Raw genomic sequence first — 26,201 nt, forward strand, 5'->3', positions numbered from 1 at the left:
CAGCCTCATGATTGACTTTACTTTGATTCACTGTGCTCTGTTCATGTAAATACATGCATTAACACTTCCAGTATAATTACTAAAATAATAGAAAAAGAGTATATACCTTCAAAGCTAGTAGAAGGCAAAATGGAATGTAAAAAGAACAAAACAAAAAATCAGTGTGAAAAAACCCAAGAAAAGAAGGTAGGGATTAGACTACAGTCATGTTAATGTTAGACCAAGTGACTTTAAGGCAAAAAACATCCCCGCTGATAAAGATGAGTACTGCATATTCTTTCCGTTCTTTGGGAAGGCATAACTATTTTAAAGGTCGCTGTGAAATCTATAAAGCAAACTTTCTGTATCTACAAGGAGAAATGAACAGAATAGAATTTTAGTGAGATAATTTTTTTTTTAAAGATTTTATTTATTTATTCGACAGATAGAGATCACAAGTAGGCAGAGGGGCAGGCAGAGAGAGAGGAGGAAGCAGGCTCCCCGCTGAGCAGAGAGCCCGATGCGGGGCTTGATCCCAGAACCCTGAGATCATGACCTGAGCCGAAGGCAGAGGCTTAACCCACTGAGCCACCCAGGTGCCCCTAGTGAGAGTATTTTAATGCATCTTTGTCAGTGGTGTTGAGGATAGAGAAGATTTGAACGACAAAATAAAAAAACTTGACCTAATGGATATATGTTTAGAATGCTGGAACCAGCAACGTATATGTTGAAGCATACAAAGAACATTTATGAATTCATTGAATTCAACATTTATGAATGTATTCATTTAATACATCTTATTCTCTGACCAAAATTCATTTAAGTTAAAAATGAATAAGTTAGAAAATTTCATAGTTTGGAAATTAGAAAACTCTAAATAACTCATTGGTTGAATTATAATATGCAAATGAAAAGCTGTTTAGTATTAAACAATGCAGATATATCAACATTTATGGATATATAGCTAAAGCAATGCTTATAGGGGAACTTATAACCTGAAATTCTTAAATTAAAAATGAGGAAAGGTTGAAAAATAATGAGCCAGGCATTGTCAAAAAATAATAGGCCCTAGAAAACAGAAATACTTAATACAGATTGGGCAGAAATGAACAGAAAAGGGAGACAATTACAAGAAAGAAGCAGAGTGTTTTGTGTACTCTTTCATACTAACTGCATGCTCCCTTCCTTGCTACCTCTGCATGGTCCTAGTGGGCTCCGGGGTTATCTCAGCCTCTGCTCAGCATCTCTTGTTGATTTTATTACTTCATTAGAAGCTAATCTTGAGCACATTCTTTACTTCTATTTAAAGGCTAGTTCTTGGTTTTATTGGGGAAGGAAGGCAAAACCTTGCCAGCCTTTCTCTGGGTCGCAGTTGGCTTGCAGTCCTTTCAGAGCACCACCGCTCTTGTATTTGTTTCTTCTTACATTATTGCTGGTTCTTTTAGGGTGCTTTTTTTTTTTTTTTTTTTGGTCTATATACTTCGTTTCTTATTATAGTGCTTGTTAGAAGGCATTCTTAGATATCTAGTGATCTTTGGGTGTTTTCTCATATTTGAAAGTGGAGCTCCTAAAAGTCGATTAGGTACTCTGAGCTTGTGGTCTTTCATGTAGTGAGTGCTGCATGGGCCCTTTCCTTGGGTGAAGGAACTTGTCGGTATCCTTAGTCGGGCTGATACCTTTCTGTGAGAAGGATCTTAGCTTCCTATGTGGCAGGTGTATCTTGATAGTAAACTCTGGGAGCAGCAGGGAAGAGCAGAGTGGAGGAGGTGGGGAGTCTTACTAATTTCTCTATTCGGTGTGATTCCCTTGTCTCTAGCTGTGCTTTGTGTCCCCTCAATTCAGAAATGGTTTGTGTTACTTACTAAGAGAAGACATCTTTAGAGATAGGCTACAGGAAACGTCATCTGACTCCATGCAATTAGGGAGGGGATCTTGAGGAGCTAACTTCTTCCTAACAGACTTCTCTCTGAACCTTCCACTTTTTATTTCTAACCCGATTTTTCTATTTTTTTTTTTTTTCCCAGAAGTGATTTGTGCTATCCAACTTTGAGCTCTTTTGATTATATGTGGGTAAGGTGAATAGGAGGGGCATCTATTGGCATAAATCTGGTTCCTCTCAGATTTTCTCACTGTATGCTAGTGTGTCAGCTTTCCTGGGTCAGTTATATGCAGTTACTACTTGTTCATTTGCTGTTCAGTTTCCAAAATTTTTGTTGTTATTTTATTGTTTCTTTCCTATATGCTGTTCCAGGTTTGTTTCTTTAAAAAATCCCTTTATACTCACAGTAGTGGGGGCTTGGGAGGGAGCAAAAGAAAGTGTTTGGATTTAATCTTATGTCTTTACTAGCTTGAATGACTTTACTTCATACCTTTATTTTTCAACTCTTGATTCATATGCTCTGTAGTGGCTCACTTTCATCTTTTAATTTTAAATTTATTTGAGAAATAGTAGGTAAATATATGTTATCTATCGTTTGGATATATTCATCACAGAATCAGTCTTTCTATTTTACTATTTCTTAACTTTTAAAAAATCCTGTCTTTATTTTTTCTCCTTTTCTGTCTTTGGGAATTACTTCTCTTTTTCTTGCTATCTTCATAGATGTGGAAATTTTTGTCTAGCTCTAAATTCTGTAGTTTGCATTTGAAATCACAGATGTTTTGCAAGTTTATAAATATATTCTTATTGTAAATGCTTTAGCCATATATTGTCTTTTTTCCAGACCCCTTCCTCACATGAAAATAAGTGATCTTTCTTGTCAAGCTTTATGATTACATGTCACAAATGTGGCAGGGAAATTATTTGACTGCTTCCTTTGTTTCAGTTTTTAGTATCTCGGTTCTGGTAAGAGTGAGGTATCTGGTTTAAATTTAAAATGTTGACCAGTATTGCTTGAGAGCCATTTGAAACATGAAGAAGAGTCAGATTCTTTTGATTACTTCCATTTATGTAAGATTTATAGGAATTTCTTAAGTTCTTTTGGGCCACCAACGTGCTCCTTAATACAACACAGCACTTTAGTTACTGCAGTTTTATCCGTTTAGGCTTCTTTTTTATGCTACTGTACCATTTAACTAAAAGGTATATTAGGCAATGAAACAACCTAATTTAATATTAACTTTTATTTTTGTGTCGAGAGTTGTGAAGGGTCTGAGGTTTTACACTCTCCTTGCAAGCTAGTAAGTTTTTCAAGTGCTTGCAGAAGGTACAATATTCCTGGGTCGTGGGGTGCCTGGCAGGCTCAGTCAGTGGAGCATGTGATTCTTGATCATGGGATTGTGAGTTCAGGCCCCATGTTGGGCATAGGACCTTTAAAAAAGAAAAAAATAAATAAAAATCTTGGGTCATAGTCAAAGGCCAGAATACTATAGCAACAGAAGTAGCCAGAGCAGCAGCATTTGAACCAGTTCCTTGAGCCTCACTTTTCACAGAGTGACATGAAGAAGGCTGGGTGTCTTCTGTTTCAAGACAAGACATTATAGGAGGAGAATCTTGAATTCAGGGAACCCGAATCTTTTGTATCAGACAGTAAGCATGTCTGCTGTTTGCTTTGCGGGGAGACAGTCTATCTTCCTGTGTACAAACATCCTTGAAAATATATCTGGAACAGAGACAGTGCTTTTGCTCAAAAGATAAGCAGAAATGCTAGAGTGATGTAAAGAATTATCTTTCAGCATATTGGAAGGCAGAAAAACCCACTGGGTGTTTGTAAGGTGACCTAAGACATTTTCTATAGAAAATAATGATTTTTTTTTTTTAATGTATCTTCAGTTTCTTCTTATGTAGCTATTTTTGCAGGTTAGCTTACTATCTCCGAGTCCTCCGTGAATATTAGGTTCACACTGATAGTTTCCTGGGAAAGATTGCTGTAGATTGATTTTCTGACTATCGTTGAGGTATTCATTTTTTTCTTACTAGTCAAACATAACTAACCTTCTGTTTTGGGAGTTTGTGTCTGCCCTCTTTGCACCAATGCTTCTGTTTCTCTATAAAAGTTCAAATATATGAAAGTAAGTAAAATGATAGTTATGGTATCTTTTTATCTTTGTAAAAAATTCATGGAGGCATAGCATCCATGTTTTAGGCAAAAGATCTTTAACATGATGGAGCTAGCTGGTGTCCCAGGACAAGTTTGGGTATTCAGACTGAATATCTAAGGGGTGTCTGAGACCGGAATTCTAAGTGGACCTTCATCATTCACTGGAACACAAAAGTCTCACTTTATTAAAGACTCTCAGGCAAAGAGCACTTAGATAGGGACTCTGCTGCCTAGAGGTCTTTGTCACAGGTCAAAGGGCTCTAAATCTGGCAACTTAGCTACGAAGGAAGGGGAATTAGGATGTTTAGTTCTGTTAGTGTTTAAACTGCAAGCAAATAGCAAAAATAACGAATTTACATCTGTCACTTTCAGGTCAGCATCAGTACTTTCCAGGTCAGATCTCTTTTAAGCTATTCTTGATTTCTCTACATTTGACATGCTTGAACATCTTTTTGGCTCCTGCAGTATTTTACTATTCTGATTCTACTCCTGTATCTCTTTGTATTCTGTCTTTTTAAAAAACCATCATTTCTTATGCTTTTCAAATGATGGGCTTTCTTAAGATTGAGCCTTTAGCTCTCATTTTTTCATCACTGGTCTCTTTCTAAGCTCTTTTTATAGGTCTCTCCTGTTCCTGTAATATCAGATCTCATGTGTATGCACACAACTCTAAAGTCTGATTCTTTCTTGACTTCCAAAACCACATTTCCATCTGCCAACTGAATATTTCCTTTAAGATATTCTGCCAATACCTTACAAAAATTTATAACTCTGGGTTGAATGCATTAATAAAAAGGGCAGAAGCAAGAGTTTTGTTATTCCCTAGGTTATTTAGATAACTCCTTATGGTCTTTTTTGTGGATTTTTTTTGTAAGCGTTATTTCATGTTTATGAAGTATCTGTCTTTTCATATTTCATATCAGTTTGTCATATTTTTACTGCCCAAACTAAGCATTTGGATTTTTGCCTTCATCTCCCATATTCTTCAGGCACCTACCCCACCTCCATATATACACACAAGCACAAACAATTTTAAATGCTATAATATGTGTGAAGTTTGGGTTTGTTATTAGTTTTTTGGTAATGATTCAGTCTGTATTTATGGGGCAGAAGATAAATCTTGTATTACTTTTCTCTTTACAGGTCTCCATGCCTTACGGAGAGTCCTGAAGAAACAGCCTAATCTCTCTGATAGCAAGATGGCTGGTCTGGTGAAGATTACTCTGAATGATTTCTTACAGGCGATGAATGACATCAGGCCCAGTGCGATGAGGGAAGTAGCAATTGATGTACCAAATGTAAGTCATTTGTGCTCCCATGCTAGCTAGCTACACTGTTTGAATAGAACTCTAAAAGAAACTGAGACTCCAGGGAAACAACTGCTTAGGCTAAACTTCAAAAAACCCTTTTTTAAAATTAAAATTTTTATGGATGTAATTGGAGCTTCAGTGTAATTGTAAGAAATACCTGTGTATTCTCACTCCCCCACCCCCATCCCCCCAAGGTAACATCTTGTAAACAGTATTACAGTATCATAAGCAGTGTATTCATATTGATATAATCACTGAACTTATTCGGATTTCCACGGTGTTACGTGTACTTGTGTGTGTGTGTGTTTAGTTCTATGCAGTTTTATTACTTATAAAGATTTGTGTGTCCATCACCAGAATCAAGATACTGAATAGTTCCATCACCACAATGATCCCTTGCTTTGCCCCTTTGTAGCCATACTTAGCTTGTTCCTGCACCCATTTCTAAAATTATGTCATTTTAGAAATACCGTAAAATGGAATTATGGTAGCAAGCATTTGGTATTAGTTTTTCCCATTTAGCATAATTCCCAGGAGATTCATCCAAGTTGCTATGTGCAACAGTAGTTTGTTACTTTCTATTGCTGAGTAGTATGTCATGGTATGACTGTACTATAGTTTGTTTAACCATTGGTCTGTTGAAGGACATCTGTTTCTAGTTTGGGGCATTTATGATTAAACCTGCCATGGACAGTCATGTGCAGGTATTACGTTAATGTAAATTTTTATTTCTCTGGAATAAATGCACAAGAGTACAACTGTTGGGTTGTATGCTAATTGTATATTTAGTCTTATAAGAAAATGAATACTAGGCTAAGTTTAGAACAAAAATAAAAAGTCTTCTAGTTATGATGCCTCTACTGTTGATGCCTGATGTTGTTTCCTTAGGTTCCTTTATGTTTTCTTCATCATTGACATGCTTTGCAAAGTTCACAGTCAAATCACCACAAGGGCAACAGAAACTACATTTTATGGGTGAATTATCTGCTAAGTTATCACCTGAGTGGGCCTAACATTCTGGGGAAAAAAATGGCCTTATAGTTCTCTTTGAATATATGAATATTTCTGGAAAATGAACATTGAAACAGAGCATTGATGGCATGTCCTATGTCATATTGGAATAGGGGGTAGACTGTTAAATTTGGCTTGATCATCAGGAGGTTTAAATCTTAGCGTAGCTGGAGGAAAGTTTACAGATTGCTCTGTGACAGTTTTAGGAGAGCTCTGATGGAAGAATGGAATTTTGTGACTATTCTTTCCCTCTGCTTCAATCATATTACTCCATTAGTTTTTCTTTTTTGAGTTAGTCTTACTGCTTCTGAGATACTCCCTTATAAAGCTCTAACATTACAGTTATTTGAAAACTTAAAGCCTTGTTAGAGAGTCAGGCATAGTTTTGTGCCTTTGCCCCATTGTGCCCATTGTGTATATATTAATAGTTATCTTGGTAATGAACTAATGTTTTTTTAATTGCTGCAAGCTAAAACAAAAATATACAACAAACTTAAAGAGAGTACAAAGATATTAATTCTGTGGAATAAATATAGTCTATGGAATGATATAGTGGGGAAGAAGTCAGTGGATTTGTTTTCTCCCTTTTTTGTTGTTTTGTTTTGCTTTTTTTGTTTTTACTTTTAAAAGTGTTCTTGGAAAATGTGTTTTGTGGCCACATAAGTCTTGGAAATGCTGTTTTAATAAAATCAGTTATATTTCTTTGCTGCAGAGCTTTTCACTGTCAAAAGAGAGCTGTTATGGAAACTTACTTGGCCATGGACCCTGTAGAGCAGATACCTTCTGCATTTTACAATGTGGTAGATTGCAAAAAATGACTGCAGATTCTTCCCATCACTGTATGTTTGCTCTTTTTGCACAGCAACTTTGTAGCTCCTACCATAAAAGAGATGAAGTCGAGTTTTCCATCCTTTGAATTTGTACTTGGCCATGTAACTTGCTTTGGCTAATAGAATATTAACCATCATGATGCAATCAGGCTTGAAAGCACTGGGGCTTGCCTTTTCTTGCTGCTCTTTGAAACCCTGAATTAGTTATGCTAAGAAAACTGTGGTAGTTTGTTGGAGGATGAGAGACCATGTGGAACGGAAGTGAGCCCTCTTAGCTGAGATCCCCTCCTTTTGGTCACCCTGCCAGTGGTCACACATCTGATAGACACCATGCTAAACTGTTTCATCCCAGATCAAAAGTTTACCCAGACCAGAGGAGCCACCCAATTAACTCTTAGAATTGTCAGAAATAACAAATGTTTGTTCTGAGCAACTAAGTTTTATGGTAGTTAGCAAAAGCTTCCATGGCAAAGAGGTTTGTTGACTTCTTATAGAACACGATTGTTTTGTAAATTAAGGTGAGAAACACTGCCCTGGAGATAGGAACATCCCTAAGGACTAGCTTCTAGTTTAGGCAACTTTATGTGATTTTAAATTCTTTTTGAAACTTTTTCAGATTCACTAATGAATTTACAGCTTAACATTGGGGGCTTACCAAAGCTGTGTAACACAATGTGCTCATGTAGTATGAATAATTTGACAACTGGAATTATGGAATAATGAATGATAGATGTTGGATTAGTAGAAGCTTTTCATTTCTTTGGAATTTATGGTCTTAAAAAGTATTCTTTTTACTTGTAGTATTTACCTGTATTTATTGACTACTGTTGCATAATATAATGGGTCAAGTAGAAGTCATCAAATGCCACATGTGAAAATTTCAGGTGATAGGGTTCTAAACCAACCACACTATCCAAAAACACTTTAGTGTTTAAAAAAAGTTTAGGAACTAAAGAAACACAGTTAAGTTTTTTAAACTTAAAATTACTGCCAGTGGAGAATGTGTTTAAACAGTGGCTCTCCACTCTTGGAATTGCTGAACTGATTTATTCATCACAGGAACTGGTACTACAACTGCATTTTTAATTGCTCTAATGAAAGATTTTTTTTTCCTTTATTTTCTTTTGATACAGTATTTACAATCCATGGACTTGTGCCATTTTCCATTTGGTACTTTATTACTTGGCGTAAGGCCATGGTGTACTGTGATGTTACTCATGAGCTCCAGAGTGATTAGCCCTAGTCAAAATACTTTTTTACATTGCTTTTTATGTTCACTTCAGATTGTAAAAATTTTCCTGAGAAATTAGCATTTCTGTAATTGGATTCCTAAACTTTACTCTTCTGCTTTCAGACTATTACATTGACAAAAATATCTCCAAATTTTTTTTTTGCAGGTGGTTTAGTACTTATACTTGTAGTAACTTTGCTAACTTTGCTTAAATTTGCTATAGAAAACCTGTTTCAAGTCGGTAATTAATTGTGAACATTTTTTAATAGTAAATTGAGCATTCATCATCTTTTGAAAAAAGATTTCAGTGTGTGAAATTAAAATTTGTAAATCACACTTGGCCTGGTTATATTCTCATTTTAAGATTATAATGCATTATTAATTTCAGAACACCACAAGTGTTAGCCACTTACTTAAATGTAATGTTTCCTTTTTGTGGACTTTGTGAATTGGTGATTATACCAGTTGGTGTATTAAAAGTCAAGTATTAAAAAAAAAGAAAAGAAAAAAAGTCAAATATATTTGACAGTTGATTGTTAATTAAAATCAAATGTATTTCTTTACCACAGGAATCCTCAGAATCTTTGACTATACCACAATGAAATTTGAAATTTCAGTTTTTCACCCAGAAATAGCAACTATTAACATTTTATTATAGTTCCAGTAGATTTTTGAAATTTTGATAAGTTGTTTTTCTGTGCATAAAGTTAATCTTAGGATACATATGGTTTTGTATTTTGCCTTATTCACTTAAAATTATGCGGTAATCATTTTACTTTAAAATTTCTCAACAAACATCTTTTTAATGACTATATAATAGACTGTTTTGTGGATAAACTGTAATTATTTTATGCTTCTTCCATTATCAAATATCTGGGTTTTTTTCTGTTTTTCTTTACTATGATTATACACACATTTGTATCCAAATGTTTGCACCTATGATTCCTAGAAGTGGAATTACCACACTAAAATATGTGGTTTTAAAGTTTGGGACAAATGTTACTAAGCTCTTTTTTCCCCCATAAAGATTGTCTTAATCTATAATTTTGCAGTTAAAAATTTAAAATTATAAAGAGTTTAAAAAAAATCTCATTTTATTTTTACTTTAGTTCTTTTCTTTTTTATTTGCCACTAGAGTTCATTTTCTTGACTGAAAAGATCTTTTTCATTATGAAGAGTAATACTTTTAAAAAAAGTAATAGTCCTTTAAAAGATTAAAAAAAGAAAATGAGAAAGAACTGTCAATTTATATCTTTTCCTTTCTATAAAAATGTTTAATTTTTAGACAGTGGGTGTAAACTGGATGATGTTTTTTTCCATGGGATTTTTAAGTTCCATGAGAGAAGTTCTTATTTCTTATTTTTATCCTTTTATTTTTATCCTAGTACATAATAGATGTCCAATTAATATTTGTTCAGTGGACAAGTAAAAACTATAATTGTCATGAAAAAATCCAGATAGATTCACATATATTTAAATATTGCATCCTTCTTCTGTACTAAAGTATAATTTAGTAAATTATTACCTTCATGTAACATTCTTCAGATTCCTCATATTTTATAAAGCAAGCTGTTTCTTTAGTGAATTTTAACCTTAGTGAATTTTAACTTAACTGTTTGGTGAATTTAACAGTTTTGGAGTAAAGTCGCTCATAATTGTACTAAGCTGTCTATTCTGGAAGGATACAAAGTAGTCCTTTATATTTTCTGCCAAAACATGCTGCTTTCTTGATCTATCGAAAATTCTCTTTTTATTAAGGAAACCCCCCCCCCAAAATACAGTGCTTTTAATAGTTGTATTTACATATTATCTTTGCAATAAGTCATTTGATATATACCATAGAAATTATCACTGATAAATGGCATTCTTAACCAAATATATACAGGTTGATTACCATCAAGTTTAATTCATTTATGCATCCTAAACCATCCCCACCCATACCCCCTGGCTTTCCCTGTTTCATTTTATATAGCTTCAGGTTGTTTTATGATTTGGAAATAATCCATCTTTATACTTTCGGTATTGCTTTTGGACTGCAGTGTTCAGAATTTGGACATTTGGTTCAGAATAAGCTAAAAGCCAATAAAAAGAGAGGGCTCTACTTTCATGTGAACCCACTTTTATAAAATTAACTGTAACCAGAGCCTCAAGACTAATTGTATAGCACTAAACTTCTTTGTAAGCTTGGATCCAGGTTAAACTTAGAGGTGGAGTGGCAGTCTAGTTACCTAGCATTAGAATCATTACAGTCAAGTTGAGTGTTTACCAAATGTCATTAGTTAAATAAACGTACCTCATTTACTCTCATTTTTAAAAGTAGCAAACTTAATTATATGAATAATCAAAAGACTGTCTCACTAATTACATATTCAAAATTTACTGATGTATTTTCATTTGGCATCTTTTCAGATGAGAATAGAACATCAGGATGTGACAAGGCAGTTGAATTTCATAGGATGAGCTCATTAGCATTACTTTTCTTGTGCAGAGATTTGAGTTAAATAGTTTAATTGACTATAATTACATTTCATTCTTCAATGTACCCTCAGGATAATTAGAAGGAATTTGAGTTTCTATTCTTTAAAAACAGTACTTGTATTCTGTGTGTTATTTATTTTTTACAGATTCAAAGGATCGAGGGTTTTGTGATGCTTTACTAAATAACAGATTGCTTTTTTTGGAATAGATACACAACCTGTGGAAATTCTATTAATTCCATATTGGTGCTTGGCAGGGCTTTTGAATTCGGTTTCTTTTGATTTTGCTTCTTGTTGTCTAGACAGAAGAGTGTCTTCTATCACTCCCAAGATCCCAGTCTTCCCTGCCAACTTGTGCGTTTTTATAGTTTTAAGTAATAACAATGAATAGGAAAGCACATTTGGGAAAGTAGATTACTTTTAACCAGGAAATACTCTGTGCCAAAATCAAGATTGTACTTTTAACTGTATTAAATATTTTAGAAGTTTAACTCTTTCACTCCACTTTTTTTTTAATACCTTACTTTTCTCAGGCTTATAGTCTAGAGGAGGAATGAGAGAGATACAAAAGTTAGTGTAAAGATCAACAGTTTCTGTTCTCAGCTCTGATCCTGGTTAACTTTGGTGAAATCACTCTTCCTTTCAGATGACAGAAGGAAAGAAAGCTCTTAATTTGCTGTTTCTGATGTGTGCCTTCTTTTGAATTTATAAATAATGATGAGATTATCATAGAGGCATCTGCTGCACTTGTATATTATAGTTGGTTGGTACTCAGTAAATACTGATGAGTGTTTGCTAAAAACACCGATTTTCATTTAGTGTAAAGGAACTCACCGGTAGGATGGGTGTGCTTCATTTGTAGAACTACACATCTTTGCTTCACCTCGTACAGAACTGCACACACATCTGATCTTGTCCTTTAATCAGTCCCTCCCAACACTTCATTGAGTAATTTTTCCCAACAGCAATTACTGATCTGGCTTAAAAACCATCAGCGTGACTACCTGTTGATCATCTCTAGAATGAAGTCCAAGCTCTTTAGCTTACTATTTGTAACCTGGTTCATGCCTCCTTCACTTTGTTCTGCCATTATGCTCTCCTGTTGAACCACTCCTGTTTTTGCATCTGTTGTCTTCTCTGCCTGAAAAGTTGTTTTCTGATCTCTCAGTTAGCAAAAATCTTGTAATGTGACCCCTTTCATACACACACACAAAATACACATATGTCCCTGCGGACCTTTCGTCTATTATGTTTGTATCCCCACTGCTGGCAAATGGTAATAACTAAATAATAGAAGTTTGTTAAATGACAGAATATTTTGTGAAGGATTTTGGTTTATAAAGGTTCTTATTTTTCAGTAATAGTTCTTTTAGCCTTCCATATAAATATATGTTTATTTGTTTTTTTGGTAATAGCTTTATTGAGACACAATTCACATATCAATTCAACTATTTAAAGTGTATATTTTCATGGTCTAGTATATTTAAAGTGCTGTATAGCCATTACTGCAGTCAATTTTAGAACATTTTTATCATCCCAAAAAGAAGACTTATACCCTTTACCCATCATCTCCCAACCTGTCCATCCTCACCAGCCTTGGACAAACATTTATCTACTTTATATCTCTATAGATTTGCCTATTCTAGACATTTCATATAAATGAAATATAAGATATTTGATTCTTTGTGGCTCATTTCTTTCGCTTAGCATAAAACTTTTGGGGTTCATCCATGCGTCATTATGAGTACTTTATTGCTTTATTGCCAAATAATATTCATTTTTATGGATGTAGCAAATTGATTTATCCATTCATAGACATTTGGATTGCGTCTGCTTTTTGGCTATTGTAATTAAACCTGCCTTTGTTGTTGTTTTTTTCAAATTTTTTTTTTTTAAAGATTTTATTTATTTATTTGACAGAGAGAGATCACAAGTAGGCAGAGAGGCAGGCAGAGACAGAGAGGAGGAAGCAGGCTCCCTGCTGAGCAGAGAGCCCAATGCTGGGCTCAATCCCAGGACCCTGAGATCATGACCTGAGCGAAGGCAGAGGCTCAGGCCACTGAGCCACCGAGGTGCCCCTTAAAGCTGCATTTGAACATTTGTGTACAAGTTTTTGTTTGAGCAACTCTATTCAATTCTTTTGGATCTATATCTAATAGTAGAATTGCTGGATCATTGGTGATTCTGTGTTCAAGCTTTTGAGGAACTAACAGTTTTCCAAAGTGGCTACACCATTTTCTCTTTCTACCAGCAGTGTATCCAGTGTTGTTGCTTAGTGGGTGTGAAATAATAGCTCATTGTAGTTTTTGATCTGCATTTCATTAAAGGCTAATGATATTGAGCATCTTTTCATTTGCTTATTGGCCATTGTGTGTATATTCTTTGAAGAAATGTCTCTTCAGATCCTTTGCCCATTTTTAATTGGGTTGTCTTTTTATTATTGAGTAGTAAGAATTCTAATATATTCTGAATAAAGTCTTTTATCTGATATGTGATACCTGATATCAGATATGTATGATTTGCAGTATTTTCTCTTATTCAGTGGGCTGCCTCTTTTATTTTCCTGGTAGTGACTTTGGAGGCACAAGTTTTTAATTTTGATGAAGTCCAGTGTACCTTTTTGCTTTTGGTACTTTGGTACCACATTTGAGAAACCATTGCCAAATCCAAGGTCATGAAGATTTACCTTATATTTTAAGAGTTTGTAGTTTTAGCTTTTACATTTATGTCTTTAGTAATTTTAACCCCCCTTACCCCACAGCTAGGGTTAACTCTGCTCTGTGTTTGTAACCATAACATTATAGAAACTATGGTTATAGCCTGCAGCCATGAAAACCCAGTATGGGAAAAGTGTTGTTGTTGTTGTTTTAACCTGTGATAAAATATACATAACAGAAAATTTACCATTTTAACCATTTTAAATGTATAATTTGGTAGCTTGAAGTATGCTTTCATTGCTGTGCAGTCATTACCAGCATCCATCTCCAGATTTTTTTTTTTAATTTTTTAATTTTTTATAAACATATATTTTTATCCCCAGGGGTACAGGTCTGTGAATCACCAGGTTTACACACTTCACAGCACTCACCAAAGCCCATACCCTCCCCAATGTCCATAACCCCACCCCCCTTCTCCCAACCTCCCTCCCCCCTCCATCTCCAGATTTGCACTTTTTGCTCTCCCAAACTGAAACTCCATACCTATTGAAACCACTCTTTATTTCCTTCCCTCGTCATTAATTCTTATGTTAGCTTTTATTTTCTTAAGAAGTTCTTTATTAAGTTTCTTTTTCTTTTTTTTTTTTTTTTAAAGATTTTATTTATTTATTTGACAGAGAGAGATCACAAGTAGGCAGAGAGGCAGGCAGAGAGAGAGGAGGAAGCAGGCTCCCTGCTGAGCAGAGAGCCTGATGCGGGACTCGATCCCAGAACCCTGAGATCATGACCTGAGCCGAAGGCAGCGGCTTAACCCACTGAGCCACCCAGGCGCCCCTTAAGTTTCTTTTTATTTCTAGTTTGCTGAGATATATATTTTTTTTAAATCCTGAATGCATGTTGAATTCTGTTGAATGCATTTTCAGCATCTTTGAAATGACCATAATGTGTTTTTTTAGTTTGTCAATATAGTGAATTACATTGATTTTCAGTGTTGGATTAGTCTTGTATTTCTGGATTAATTTCACTTGACTGTGATATAATACCCTTTTTATGTAATTGCTGGATTTTATTTGCTAGTATTTTATTGAGAATTTTTACATACATGTTTATGAGAGATAATTGTTCTGCAGTTATTTTATGTAATTTTTAAATCTGGTTTTGGTGTTAGGGAAATGTTGGCATTATGAAATGAGTTGGAAAGTGTTCTTATCATATATGTGTTGGAAGAAATTGTGTAGAATTAATATTATTTCCTTAAATGTACTCCACTGAAACCATCTGGGCCTAGAATTTTCATTATTTGGAAGACATAAGTACAATTTAATTTTTTAATAAATATAGGACTATTCAAGTTGTTTTTTTTCTTGAGTGAGTTTTGATAGTTTGTATCTTTTAAGGAATTGATCTATTTGCCTTAATAGTTGGATTGATGGAGTTAGTCTTTTATAGATTTCTGTTATCATTTTACTGTCTGCAGGATCAGTATGATGTCCTATCTTTTATTTCTCATTTCCCCCCAAGTTGCTTTTGCTCCACTCTTTCTTGTGGTCATTTTGAAAAGAAATCTGCTGTCTCCATTTTCTTTGTTTTCCATATGTGATATATCTTTTTTCTTCTGTTTGCTTTTAATATTTCCTCTTTATCACTGGTTTTAAGCAATTCAATTATCATGTGCCTTGGTAGTTTTCTTCATCTTTCTTATGCTGGTTCATTGATGATCTTGTATGTGTGGGTCTATAGTTTTAATCAAATTTTGGGGGGAAAAAACTTGGCCATTATTTTTTATATTTAGTTTGTTTCTTGCCTCCCTCCCTCACTGGAGCTCAAAATATATGTACATTTGCCTGCCTGAGATTGTTCTGAAGTTCAGTAATGTTGTATACATTTTTTTTGAAAATTTTCTCTTTTTTTAATGTCTGTTGTTGTGTCTACCAGTTCACTAATCTGTTTTACCACCCCCCACCCCACTGAAATATCTAATCCACTATTAGGCTTATCCATTGCATTTTTAAAATTATAGACATTAAATTAGTTTCTTCTCTAGAAATTTGATTTTAACCTTTTTATATTTTTTTCTACTTAGTGTTGTCAGTGTTTCCTTTATTTGAACATATGGAATACATTTATAACAACTGTTTTAATGTCTTTATTCTGTCATCTGTAATTTCTGGATCAGCTTCAGGTTATTGATCATCTTCTTATGGGCTGTCTTTTCCTGCTTCTTTGTATGCCTGGTACTTTTTTATTAAATTCCAGAAATTTTGAATTTTACCTTATTGGCACCTGGATAATTTTTATATTCATAAAAATACTCCCTGGAGTTTGTTCTGAGATGTGGTTATATTACTTGGAAATAGCTTGATTATTTGAGGGGTGGGGTGGAGTGTGCATCTTGCCTTTAAAGTTTTTTTAGGTAGGACCAGAGCAGTGTTCTCTCTAAGGTTAATTTTTCCCTAGTACTGGGATAAGATTCTTTCTGGTACTCCACTTAATGCCTGGGTAATTATGAGGTTTCTGTTGAGAGTAGACACTATTCCTTCTATTCCTTTTGGGTCTTTGGCTCCTCTCACACACCCTACCCTGCTTCATTTTGTTTTTATCACATGTTTACACTGATAATAAGACATATGAAGGAGACCCTCATCCGAATTCAGGATTTCTCTCCCCGTGGACTTCTTTTATCTCTAATCCTCTGCTCTGTGATACCTATCGTCTGGCTTCCCTATGCTCCTCCCTTTATCTTCTCATCTCAGGGAGCCTGTGGGTTCTTCCTATGTTTCCCCTTCATTACTATAACCTGTGACTTTTTTCCAGGCAGCTCGTTGGTTTCCTTTCTCTTAGGGATCATTGTTCTTTGTTGTTGTGTTCTGAGAATTAATGTTTTGTATATTTTGTCAGTATCTTCAGGTTTCTTTCTTTTTTTTTTTCTTTTTCAGACAGAAATGTAAATCTTACCTCTTTTACTCACTGACCAGAAACAAATGTCTCTCTTTGGCAGGGTTTTTTTGTTTCTTTTTATTTTTAAAGATTTTTATTTATTTGTGAGAAAGAGAGAATGGGATGAAGAGAGCACACACAAGTGGGAGAGCAGCAGGCAGAGGGAGAAGCAGGCTCCCTGCTAAGCAAGGAGCCGGGATGCAGGACTGGATCCCAGAACTCTGGGATCATGACCTGAGCCAAAAGCAGATGCTTAACTAGCTGAGCCACCCAGACATCCTTATTTGGCAGTTTTTAAAAACTGCCCACAGGGTGGAATGTGTTCAATATCCCATGTTAAAACTGCATCAGAATTTCATGTACTTTTCAGAGAAATGCTTTCTAGTTTTTTATGTAACTTGTTTTTGTTTGTTTGTTTTGTTTTGGGTATTAAGAATGAACCTTCTGGTTTTGACTCAGTAGAAAGACCAGTGCTATAAAGTCGAATGGGATGCTAAAGTAGGAAAAATACGGTAGAGTGATTAAACTTAATCTGAAAATTAGCAGGTGTCTGAGAACTCCACTATAAGCTGGAGGTAAATTAAAAAAAAAATAGTAAGTTTAAAGGCCTGAGGTAAGAGTTTTTTCCTGATGTCCAGGGCTATAGATGGGTACTAGGAGTAGGACTGGGATATGTGAGAATATGAGTTCTAGAGAATTCTAAGTTTATTATGATGTAATCATCTGTCTGTCTTTGTTGGGGAGCCCCAAGAACACCTTCAGGCTTCATTCACTATGATGACTGACTGGACTCAAAAGCCATTATAGTTAGGGTTATGATTTATTACAGTGAAAGGATACAGATCAGTATCAGAAAAGGGAAAAGACCCATGGGATGAAGTCAGAGAAATTAGGCACAAGCTTCTAGGTGTCCTCTCACAATGGAGTCACATGGGAGCATACTTAATTCAACCTGAAATGATGTGACAGTGTGTGTAAAATGTTATTAACCAGGGAGAATCATCTGAATTTTGGTGTCCAGAGTTTTATTTGAGGTCAGTCATGTAGCCATACACCACTTGCATGTCTGACTTAGCTACTTAAATTCCAGCCCTTTCTGGAGCAAAAACGGTTGTTCTTAAATCACATTGTCAGAGTAAGCTTATCTGGTCAAACTGGTATACATTAGCCCAAGGCTTCATGTACAAAATCACTCTTATCAGGCACAATATTTAAAAGGCCAGAGATTATCTCCCAGAAGGGTTCCAATGGCCAGTCTGGTGATTCCTTAGAATGCACAGGGTTTAAGTAACCCAGGCCTTCGGAATTAAACCTTTTTCAGCACGGTATTTACTAACTCCATGTGTTATTTGGCTTTCATTCGTTTTTTTTTCTTAACGTCCTTTGTGTATTTCAGGATTCCATCTAGGTTATCACATTACATTTAGTTATCATGTCTCCTTAGGCTTCCCTGGGTTGTGACACCATTTATTCTTAGCTTGTTTTTGATGGCCTTGACAGTGTTGAGTATACGGTCAGGTGTTTTGTAGAATGCCCCTCAATTTGAGTTTGACTGCTATTTTTATTATGGTTAGGCTAGGATATTAAGGGATTTAGAGAGGAATGCCACTGAGGTGAAAGGCCATTTTCATCCCGGCTTGACAAGGATGTATTACTAATTTTGAACGTTTAATTATCTGATTTAAAAAATCCCTCAGCCCCTCATGAGTACTTAACTAGATTTTAGGTGGATGTGCTGCTCATATGCAGAATTTGTTCTCCATGGGTTTTTTTTTTGTTTTCTTTTTTCTTGTTGATGTTTTTAATCCATGTTTAACTGTCATACTATGCTTTTTTCAATAAAGTGTCAGGATGTCTAACGTACACAACTTTAGATTTGCCTAGCGATAGCAAAGAAAGGAAGCCAAGAAGGAGAGGAGTAATTGCTCAAGTCACAGATTAGGGAAGCTAAAATGAGCCTCTTTTATCAGATTAGAATCTAGAGTAAAACTCAGGTCCCTCAGTATGATTCTGCCATTATCCTCATATGCATCTCTTCTTTTATGTTATTCAGTTGTTAATGCACTTTTTTAATGTCTGCCTCTTCTTCCAGACAGTAAGTTCAATGATGTAGAGACCGTGTCAGTTTTGTTCATTCCTCATACCTCATTCTGTGTACCTACCTGTATTCTTAGAGTCTGGCCAGACATTCCAAACATAATAACCTTTAAGTAAAATGAATATATCAGAGTGAGTGAGTGAGTGAGTGAATAAATGAGTAAGTGAATGGATATTTGATATTTAAACCTCTACCAACTATACCTATGGGAGTCTGGCTCTCTTGTTGATACTTGTTAACATATAAGCCCCCATACCTATCAGAAGTTATAAAAGACAAACAAATTTTACTCTAGGAGAGTCAAGTTTTGCTCAACGGTCTACCACGTAGGCTTGCTTATTAGTTCCTGAGACTTGTTTGACCTGTCTCACTGAACGCACAACATGTGTAAAATATATGTCTCATTTCTCTAGGCAGCTTATTCCCCAGAATTGTCTTGTGGTGTCTTTCAGGCCTGGCTCCCAAGTTTGTTCTGTCCCACTAACATTCATACCCTCATTTGTTACATGTAGCATATTCAGCATTCAATAGAAGCTTTAACTATAAGGTAAAATCCTTTGTTCTTTTTCTCAATATTTACTATTAGGACTGTGCTCTAAGAAATATTTTCTGATATCCCCTTTCCTCTGTCAGGGCATTCTCCTTTTACCTGTTGCCTCAAGCCAAAATCAACAGTAATCTTTTTTCCCCAACATCTTGACTTTCTGGCCAGCGTTGGTTTTTTTCCCATGTCAGAACTCCCTTTCTGGTCTGTATCTCAAGAGACAGAGTTGAAGCTCCTTAGGAAATTTGCTTATACAAGTTTGCTCAGTTTTCTGACATAGAGGGGGCCTTTTCCCTTTGTTTCCTATTTCACAAAAATTTGGAGCATCTCTTTGTACAGTCTTGGCAGGGGAGGGTTTTTATTTCCATTATGCAAAAATTTTTATTGTCAACCAACCATCAAAGGAGATCAGAGGAAATGGTTTGAATTTATGATTCAACTATTTGGACAGATCTGGGCTAGAAAATGTCATGCAAGGCATACGTATAGCCTTTGTACACTTTTACTTGTTAGCAACATTTTTTCATTAGGTCTGACTACACATTCTGGTTTATTCCTAATTCTGTTTTTTTCATCTCACCTCCTACCAGCCCACCTCCCTGCTAGTTCTCCCTCTTTTGCCACTTTATTTATTTTTTAAAAAGATTTTGTTTATCTGAGAGAGAGTGTGTGTGAGAGAGAGAGAGCCTAAGGAGTGGAGGGTCAGAGGGAGAAGCAGACTGATCAGGGAACCCAATGCGGGACTCAATTTTCAGACTCCAGGACTCAGACTCCTGCGCTGAAGGCGGTCGCTTAACCAACTGAGCCACCCAGGCACCCCTTGCCACTTTATTTTTAAAATAATACAAGGGATGTATGTCTGCCTATTAATTTATTCCTTTGCTACACATTGAGCATGTGTAATACATAGGCACTATTTTAAGAAGGTCCTGGTGATACATGCATATATAACAAAAGAGACCTTCTGTTTGATTATTCACTTGTAATTCCCATAGAACAATAATCAGGACAAAACTCATTTTAAAATTTTTACTATTTAAAACTTTTTTTTCTGGACCTTTTATATTTCTTTAGTATTGGGACATTTTGTCACCTATTACCTGTGGTTAATTGAAAATTCACTTGAGAAACTTGTGGAACAACTTATGCTTGTTTAGCGCCTGGGTTTGGGGGGCTAGTTTGTAAAAAGTCCCTTTCTCTTTGTTCTGTTCTTACATTTTTCATTTCCTTTATCTTTTCCCAGTTCTGCTATGCCAGAGTAAGAATGGCAGGAATTTTCTAAGCAATTTCCTTAAATTTGAATTCAAAGCATTTTTTTCTCTTCACAGTTAGATTATTTAAGGAATTTGGTAAATTAGAAAAAATATAAAATTTTTAATGAGATATGAAGAATTTTCTAGGTGAGACTTTATATCATTTTCATAGTGAGTTTTCTTTTTTGTTGTTGTTACTGCTGCTATTTTTTTCTTGTTTAAAGTTTCCATTTTTTATGAGATTTTTCCTGGACTTGCTTTTGTGGCAAAAGTAGGTTGTGTTTTAAAAGCTCATTTTGGAAATGAGTAACTATTTTTTGTTTTTTAAGATTTATTTCTTTATTTTAGAAATAGCACAAGTGAGAGAGCATGCTCACAACACGGAGGGGCAGAGGGAAAGGAGAGAGAGAACTCCAAGCAGACTCCCTGCCAACTCTGGAGACCCTGGGAGTGGGGATTGATCCCACCACCCTGAGATTGTGACTGGAGCTAAAATTAGGAGTCACTTAACTGACTGAGTTACCCAGCCACCCCTATTGTTTTTTTTTTGTTTAAGATTTTATTTATTTATTTGACAGAGATCACAAGTAGGCAGAGAGGCAGACAGAGAGAGAGAGGAAGGGAAGCAGGCTCCCTGCTGAGCAGAGAGCCCGATGCGGGGCTCGATTCCAGGACCCAGAGACCATGACCCGAGCCCAAGGCAGAGGCTTAACCCACCGAGCCACCAGGCGCCCCACCCCTATCTATTTTTAAGTTTAATTAATTTGTATGTTTTTGTTTTCTAAGGGAGGCTTATTTAAATAATAATATGATCTTATATTTATAAGGTTCACGAATAGCCAGTTTTCTGAAAACCGATCATAGTAAACCTAATTAAAGTTTGATTGTAAGGTAATGATATTTTAGAAATTGAACTTAGATTTTATGTAACCATTCAACTGATTATGAAATTTAAACAGTTTGAAATTTGGTTAAAACACTTGCCTTTAAGTTGATCGTTATTTTCCATGATATCTATAATTTGGGAGGATACCTATAATTTTTTTACTTGACTAGTTTATTTCTTCTTTGCCTTAATTTGTTTTCCTTATTAATTAGTAATTATAGGAGCATCTGTCTCCCATAGCCTTTATATGTTCCAGTGAGGTCCATAATGTGATTTACTAAAGAACAACAAAATCATCCAGATTAGTGGCAGTTTGCAATTAATGGCAAAATTTTGGAGTGCAGTTTGTTTTATTCTTTCTCATCTACTTTTTTAAGCTTCATGTACTCTTACCTCTGAAATTGGTAGGTATTTTCAACCAAGTGTGAAACAGGAAGAGGGGGGAGAAACTGAGTGGAGAGAGAAAAGAGAAGGAAAACAGAGTTGGAATACTCAGCACCCCTTACCACCCTGTGCAGCACTTCTCTATATTTGTACTTCCCCTCGCAATTCACCTACTTTACTTTTCGGAGTCCTCACTTAGTTGTCTTTCTTGCTGTTGTATTTTTTTTTCTGAAGTTTTTATTTTTAATGGATTGGGTGGAGAGAGAGAGGCTGTAGTTTATAGCACTATAGTACAATTGAAAAGTTGACTATTTTTTTTTTCCCCCAAGAACCTCCATAGAATGTGTTTTGAAAGCATGGGGGAAAATATTTTTTGTCTTTTCACTCTATAAAGCTAATGGCTTTCACTTATTTTCACTTAGATCTAAGAGCACAGTTTGAATATTTACTGCTTCCTAATTTTGCTTTACCTCCATTAAAGAAGCATCTGCAAGTGTATTGATCTTTCTTTTGGATCTTGGAGGTTGGGTTTTCTCAACTTACTTCTTTCTGCATTACTTAGTATCTTTAGTAATTTGAGATGTTTATGATTTCTAAACAAAATAAATATTTAATAATATTTGAATTGGTTGAGCGTTAACGTGTGACCCCGCAGAGAATTTTGAACAGGTGCCAACTCACTTGCTAACTCCTGGCTTCTTGTCCTCCTGCTGGGACTTGTTAGCATGAAAGAACAAAATGAAAAGTACTCTTTGTCACAATATTTTCTATAAAAATAACACTTTGAAAAGAATTTTTTTGTACCTGGCAGTATAAACCTTGGCATGTAGCAGATATGAGCATCTTGACTCACAAATGTGTAAAGACAGTGTCAGTGCCTCAGGAGCTACTGAATTCCTCTCTCACAGTGTATCTCCTAATATCTGCAGTTGAGTTCATTAGTTTTTACTTTGTCCTTGTGGAACTTCTTGCTAAGTTGTTTTTTTTGTTTGCTTGTTTTTGTTTGTTTGTTTTTTAAACCTCATCAAGCCTTTTGGCCTCTGTGGGTATGCACTTTGAGGGGTTGTTTTGTTTTGGTTTTGGTTTGTGTATTGTTGAATGGATGCTTGTCCAGAAAGTACTGTAAGAGGTTTGTGGAGGGCATTTCCCTTGGGAAATTTATCTCGCTGCTCTGTCTGTACTTGTTTGACAGCTGTTCCTTTACTTCTAACTTTCTTATTAATTCAAAAACTTATAAGGCCACATGTGAGCAGCTGTTCACTGTTTTCATAAGGACCAAGTAAGAAAGAAAGGACCCAGCTATTATCAGAAGTGATTTAAGTTAGATTGTAGGAATAATTTTCTGGCAGTTATGATATAGTGTAACTTATTAAAAAGAGAGTTACAGAATTTTTTAAAAATTTTTAAAAAAGCATTAAATAGTATTTGTTGAAAGATGAGAGAGTTGAAAGATGAAAAGCTGTCTGAAGGTGGAATAGTGAACCAGCTAGTTTTTGAATTCCTGCTCTAGTTTTAGGATTTTTTGATTTCATGCTGGTATTTATTCTTCTCCGACAGACTAACTTTTCCCATGGCTTTCTTTGCTTTAAGATTCTTCTGTGCAATAGCAAACTCTTTAAGCTGATTTATATTCATTTTTGAATTAATATTTTAGCTGTAGATTTATTCATACTTTATTTGTTTATTTATTTAGCATTTAGGTGCTAAATTAAAATGCAAAACTTATTTACCTTTAGTTTAAGAAATGTAAATGATCAGATGCAAAGCTAAAGAATAGAAAAGTTATGGTAGTTCAGGATTGCTCATGAAACTACAAATTCAGTTGCCTGATTGGCTTTTATCTTTTGTCACTAATCCTTCAAAATATAACTGTTCATTGTAATCATCTTTCAGACATTTAAATAAGCTAATACCTAGTATTTATTAGTTACTGTGTGCCAGGCAAAGTGCAATTAATATAAACTATACTGTTTAATTCTCACAACAAAACTGAAGCTTAGATTTTATTATCCCCATATTCTAGATGAGAAAGTTTAGAGAGAGCAAGTAAATTACCCAAAGTCATACAATAACTGGAAGATCTATAATATAAAAAAATATGAAGTTTAAAAAATATATATAAAATTGTGAATACCTTATGATCTCAGTGAAAACATATACACATTTGAAAGACTAGAAGGTACCATTAACAATGGCTATTTTTAGGTGTTGGGAAAAAAGATAATTTTTATATTGTCCTTTGTAATTTCTTATAGGCTATATATCATATGAGGTAAGAATTGCCAAATTTTTCTTTTCAGGAGTTACCTCTGATCCCTCTCATTCCCTCACATTCTAATCAGTACGTCTTATTGGTTCTGCCTACAAAATACAGTCTCATGCCCAAATTGGCCCTCCTTGCCATCTCATTGCTGTAATCCTGCTCTAAGCCACCGTCTAACTGCATCTTCCATATCCAGTCTCGCCTACCTTCTCTACTAAGTTCATTCCCCATGCAATAATTAGAGTGAATTTATTTTTGATCTTCTGTTTACTGTGTTTTAATCCTACGAGCAAGGATTTTATAGACTGGTACCTGGTATGGGACTGAGTATGAGATAGACACTTACTGGTTTTTCTGAATGGTTGATGGTGGCATGGAAAGGTGGTCAGCTTCATTGCTCCCAGCTCACCTTGCAGCCAGTTGGCAAGGGACAATAGGAAACTGCTTTAGACTTAGTTGTAGCGAGCTGTCTATGTGATTGACCACAGTAGTGGGTTTTTTGATGAATTTCTTTTATTGCCTTTCCTTTTCACTCATTTCCTATTATTTTCACATTCTAACACCTTGACATAACTCTTATATATACGCACAATTTCCAAATGTCTATCCTCACCATCTCACGTTTGAGAATTGTGGAACTATTTCGTATTTTTTTTTCAGTAGTTTTTGTATTACTTTGTGTAAAGAGAGCTATTTTATATCTTTAGACAAAGACTGTGTCTTTTAGGATGGCTTTTCTTCTTTCTTTTTCTAGAGAATAAAATTTTGAGGACATTTTCCTATTCATCTTTGTGCCCTTACAGTTCCTAAAAGAAGTTCAGCACATAGAAGACGTTTCTTGGTTTATTGAATTTATTTCACTTGTAAATTCCAACCACAGTATAATAATTGGAAACTATTCCTTAATTTCCAAACATGTTGCTTTTTCTCTTTTAATATAACTTTCTTTTTTTTTTTTTTTTAAGGATTTTTATTTATTTGAGAGAGAAAGAATGAGAGAGAGAGTATGAGAGGGGAGAAGTCAGAGGGAGAATCAGACTCCCCTCTGAGCTTGATGTGGGTCTTGATCCTGGGACTCCAGGATCATGACCTGAGCCAAAGGCAGTTGCTTAACCAAGTAAGCCACCCAGGCACCTCTCTTTTAATGTAATTTTCAATTACTTACTTGCCTAAGTCTGAATCATGGCTATTACCCTTGATTCCATTTTCTTTTTCATCACCCCTTCTTCAGATCTAATTAATTTTTAAAACTCATTGGCTTGCCTTATTTAATATAGTTTACTATGGTTTAATAAAGCTTTAATATTTTTTTTTCTGTATAGCTCCAGTGCTGTTACTTTAGTGCAGATAATTACCATCTCTTATCTGAATTACTGTAGAAATCCCCTCCAAGTTCTAATCCCTACTCTGTCTTGTAGCCACAGTCATCTTCCAGAAATTTGATCTTGTCATTTCCCTGATTAACTTGTTCTTTATATCTCTCAAAATAAGGTCTAAACTTCTTGATGCCTTATGAGTCTTCAAGGTCAGACAGCTTCCTCTGTTGCGAACTAACTTTCTTTGTTTCTACTCCTTTCTGTCCTTTCCTGGCTCCCTAAATTCTAGTCATACTGAATTACTTTTAGTTCTTCTAATGTATGATGCTTTTTTGACTCTCTTTTCTCCCATGGCACCTGTTGTTATTTTCAGCTGACTAGTGCTATCAGATCCCACTTCGTATGTCACCTTTGAAAAGTTTTTTTTTTTTTGACCATGCATTTAAATTCTGTGACTATAGCATGTACCATGCCATATAGGAATTGCCTAATTATGGAATTACATCCCTTTAAGGGAGCATTCCGTCAGGTCAGAAGCTCAGTAGGACCAAGAACTATTTTGTCTCCAGCATCCAGCATATTATGAAATAGGCATTTAGTCAGTATTTGTTAGATTAATTGATATTTCTGCACATGACATCGCCTTATGTTTTCCTGAGAGGCTACAGACCTTCTGGTGTAACTTCCTCAACTCCCTGGATTCCTACCAGTCTTAACCGTTTTATCTTTATCCTTTTTCTTTTTTGTTAAAGATTTTATTTATTTATTTGAGAGAGAATGTGCATGAGCAGGGGGGAGGGGCAGAGGGAGAGGTAGGCTCTCTGCTGAGCAGGGAGCCTGATGCAGGGCTCAATCCCAGGACCCTAAGATCATGACCCCAGCTAAAGGCAGACGCTTCACCAACCAAGCCACTCAGGCGCCCCTATCTTATTCTTTTATACTCCTTTCCTACCACTTGGCAAGATAAATACTTAAAACTAAAGTA

The 26,201-nt window shown here is 35.3% G+C and overlaps 1 protein-coding gene across 6 annotated transcripts in view; it reads left to right on the top strand.

The window, feature by feature from the left end:
- The window catches only part of SPATA5 (spermatogenesis associated 5), a 337,462-nt gene that overhangs the window by 38,437 nt on the left and 272,824 nt on the right, over positions 1–26,201 (top strand). For all 6 annotated transcript variants that reach the window (XR_004283282.1, XM_032333335.1, XM_032333336.1 and 3 more), the window contains exon 10: positions 5,163–5,317. Coding sequence is in view for 5 of the 6 variants with exons in the window: in XM_032333335.1 (XP_032189226.1) it covers positions 5,163–5,317 (155 nt within the window). In the remaining variant the exon portion in view is untranslated. The remainder of the gene's footprint in view (positions 1–5,162; positions 5,318–26,201) is intronic.

The sequence above is a fragment of the Mustela erminea genome, chromosome 2 (assembly GCF_009829155.1).
Source record: "Mustela erminea isolate mMusErm1 chromosome 2, mMusErm1.Pri, whole genome shotgun sequence".
NCBI classification, from domain to species: Eukaryota; Metazoa; Chordata; class Mammalia; order Carnivora; family Mustelidae; genus Mustela; species Mustela erminea.